Genomic DNA, 3403 nt, shown 5'->3' on the forward strand with positions numbered 1-3403 from the left:
AAATAAGCCGATTTTTAGATCGGACTAAAGCATCTTTTTAGGTGATTTAATTTTAATTGATTGTGAGGCTTAACTTTTTATTCTTTTTATAATTTTAATCACTTTTTAAGAAATATAAAATAAGCAATTAAATTTTTTTTTTCATTTACTTATAAGGAAACTTATAACTTTATCAATTATAGAATCAATATATTTTTTAAATGGACTTTTTAAATCAACAAAATATGCAATCTAGAAAATAATTAAATAATTTTTTTTTTAAATTGTACTACAAAATAATAAAAAATTTGTTCATCAACATAACATATTTTTGACAAATAAATTAGTACAAATATAACTTTAATTAAATAAGATTCATTAAATACAATGTGCTTCTCTAAGATTTATACATAACTCATTTTCTTGTACAATTTCTTTCAATCAAAATGAAAAGAAAAAAAATACGAAGAATAGTTTTATTATTGTTATTACAAATTTTGTAGGACAAAATAATTTGTAATATCAAATCATGCCTTAAACCATTAAATTCTTATCAAACAAGAAATAATTTAAGTCAAGATATAAATTTAGATATCAACCAAACATAAATAATTTATATCAACTTAAGTTGGAATAATCAAGTTAGACTTCATTAACTTTATAGTCCACAATCAAACGACTTAAATTGAAATAATCAAGTTAGACCTCATTAACTTTATAGTCCACAATCAAACATGACCTAACGAATAAAGAGTAGTTTTCAAAAAAATCTACATGCAATGTATACAAGAATGTTCTATTTTCAAAATTGTTTAAATAACTAATTCAAAACAGTACATGAAGTTCGTTTGTATTGTAAAAAAAGGGTAAAAGAGTTTTTGTTCCGGCCACGGGGTGAAAAAAAGTATGTATGGAAAGAGCTATTTTCTCAAATCAAAGTTTATTCGGTAACAGTCAGAACTCCAGAAGAAATAGAGAAAAGAGATGAAGAACTTGTTTATGGTCTAGTGATAAAGACCCATGCATTCTATGTAGCAAGTTATGAGTTCGAAACCTACAAAGTAGAAAAATTTTCTATAATATATATAGAAGTTTGAAAGTGCTTGACCTCCAATTCATGATCTGAAAAAAAAAGCTCCTAACATTTTCAGGTATAATTCATCTCTATATTTGTTCTATGTTTAGAATATCACCCCTTTTAACATGTTTTACCAATGAAAAAATAATAGTTAACACAATCGAAGGCCAACATCATAAATTTATTTAATTATTCCTAATATATGCTACAAATATAATAACATGTGAAATATGGATACTAAAAACTGCTATACAATAGTAAAATTCAACCAGACTCCAATCTATCAAAAAATATTAAGAACATGGCCCAATGCCCCGATTCCTCTTGAAATTTCTCTCTTTCATTGTTCCCTGTATTTTTTTCTCTGCTAATACCTTGTTCTATGTATCGCTTCTTGCCAAGCAGAGATTATTTTTAGTTAAGAGTGATTCATTTTTCTTTATATTCTTAAAATTACATCTAGTCTAGCTTCTGATCGAGTTCCTGAAGCAATGCCTTCTTTTCCTCCTCTGGTAATGCATTGAACATGAATACTGATTTGTCACCGATATCATCCTAAAAAGACAAAAATGAATAGGAAATGTGTCATTTGTTGTCGATGGAAGTAAAAAACAGATGTGCATATTTTGAAAATATGTTATGGGAAACAATACCTTAATTGGTTGCTGAAATTTTCTCGCGGCAAATACTACAAATAATGCCATCCAAACCCCCAAAAGGCTCAATTTTGTTCCATCATCCATTAAACCAGACTGCTCAAGTAAAAAATAAAGCAAATTATATACAGGTTTTTGTCAACAACTTATGAGGTAGAGATATGAAGAGAGAGGAATACCAAATGGCCGAGCAGAACTCCAGGTATGATAAATGTCAAGATGCCTGCCTCAAGTTTTCCATAACATAGACCTGTTAATCATACAAAATTAACTTAAAAAGATTCAAATTCATATTAAAGAACATAAAAACTCATAAATCTAAATATCCAACATAAAAACTCATAAATCCAAATATCCAACATACCTTCTTTGAAAACCAGACCAGTTAAGGCTGCAAAGACGGGTCCCACGAACCACAACGAAACTGGGTGCTCGACCACATACTCAACTAAACCCTCGTTAAGTGGTTGTGCAAGTGCAAAATAAGCACTAATAGATCCAATAACACCAAGAGCCCACAATGCTTGTAAAAATCTTTTAATGGGGGTCACGTAAATATGGATCAAAACCAGGGACAAACCAAGACCACCTGCTCCAACTATGTAGATAATGTCGAGTTGGTTTCGGATGATGCCAGAAACAGGGTTATCTTGAGGGAGATATGCTGACGTGGCACCTAATACAAAGGATATGGCAGCAGTGACTAGGCCTGATCTGTATAGAATTACCTGAAAGCGTAATTAATTTATTTTATGCATAAACAGGAAGATGATGAAATGCCGCAAGTACAATTGGAAAATTATTATACCAATCTACCACCTGACTGTACAGGTAGTTATCAGTATAACGGGTCAAAAAACCAATGAGAGGTAGGCTGATCCGGTTTCGTTATTTTGGATTATGTTGAGTAACCAACCAGAGATAACAACCCAGCCCAACCAACCCATCCCCAGCTGGGTCATAAAGAAGACAATTTCATTAATGAGCAGAATCCAAAATGACACAACATCAAACCCGGAAATAATTTAAAAATCTTTTAACCAAATTGAATGTGAAATTGATGGACCCCAACAACACCATACTCATCTGATCAGTGTCTCTACTGGGTAGTGTACCAGAGTACTGACATACTGGTTGAATCATATCTGTTGCTACAGTAAAATAGCACTGTGATTTAAGTTTTGTATGCTGCAATTTGCTCCATAAGTCTGATTCTGGTAATTTGACATACAAAATAGTATGCTGAGCAGCCAAACATGCAATATTTTGTTCTTTAGGAAATGATATTCAGCAGCAATGAGTGACTGTCCGTCTTAGCAATTTAACACTTTTAATAAGGACTAATGCAATTACAAATGCAAAGCTATTGTATTTTAATTAAATACCTCCCGCACATCTTCATCTTCGACGGTCCAAGGACCGTACACGCCCTGGTACACCGTTCGATCCGTCCCAAGAGCAGCGCACCGTCCGATCCACCTGGAAGAACCACGAGCGATTCCCAAAGAATGGCGCGAAAAGGAGGGTATAGGGAGGTGGCAACTGATCGGCGGTGAAGTAATTCTACTGATAGTAGTAGAAGGAAGTCGGGGTAGAATCGCCGAGGAGGCGAGAGATAGAGCAGCCATGGGAATGGGTTAAAGCAGAGCTCAGTTTGAAACTTCTGGAGTGCTTGATATTTTCTCCGCCT

General features: G+C 33.0%; 1 protein-coding gene across 1 annotated transcript; it reads right to left on the reverse strand.

The window, feature by feature from the left end:
- Positions 1 to 1211: 1211 nt before the first annotated feature.
- Positions 1212 to 3403, reverse strand: LOC144564275 (integral membrane family protein). Its single transcript, XM_078313862.1, has 5 exons — positions 3099 to 3403; positions 2078 to 2441; positions 1893 to 1963; positions 1711 to 1809; positions 1212 to 1612 (listed from the first exon to the last, which is right to left on the reverse strand). Exons 1-5 carry the CDS (start codon positions 3339 to 3341, stop codon positions 1517 to 1519), a joined length of 873 nt encoding a protein of 290 aa, XP_078169988.1. The 5' UTR covers positions 3342 to 3403; the 3' UTR covers positions 1212 to 1516.

This window comes from Carex rostrata, chromosome 13 (genome assembly GCF_964058835.1).
Source record: "Carex rostrata chromosome 13, lpCarRost1.2, whole genome shotgun sequence".
Classification (NCBI taxonomy): domain Eukaryota; kingdom Viridiplantae; phylum Streptophyta; class Magnoliopsida; order Poales; family Cyperaceae; genus Carex; species Carex rostrata.

Bases quoted from the DNA above. Each gene is read 5' to 3' on its own strand.
- LOC144564275 (XM_078313862.1), bottom strand. From the start codon at position 3,341: ATGGCTGCTCTATCTCTCGCCTCCTCGGCGATTCTACCCCGACTTCCT. The intron at 1,964-2,077 runs GTATGTTGGATA...TATGATTAACAG, and splicing joins TGGTCTGGTTTTCAAAGAAG to GTCTATGTTATGGAAAACTT. The intron at 1,613-1,710 runs GTATTGTTTCCC...TTGTCTTTTTAG, and splicing joins AATTTCAGCAACCAATTAAG to GATGATATCGGTGACAAATC.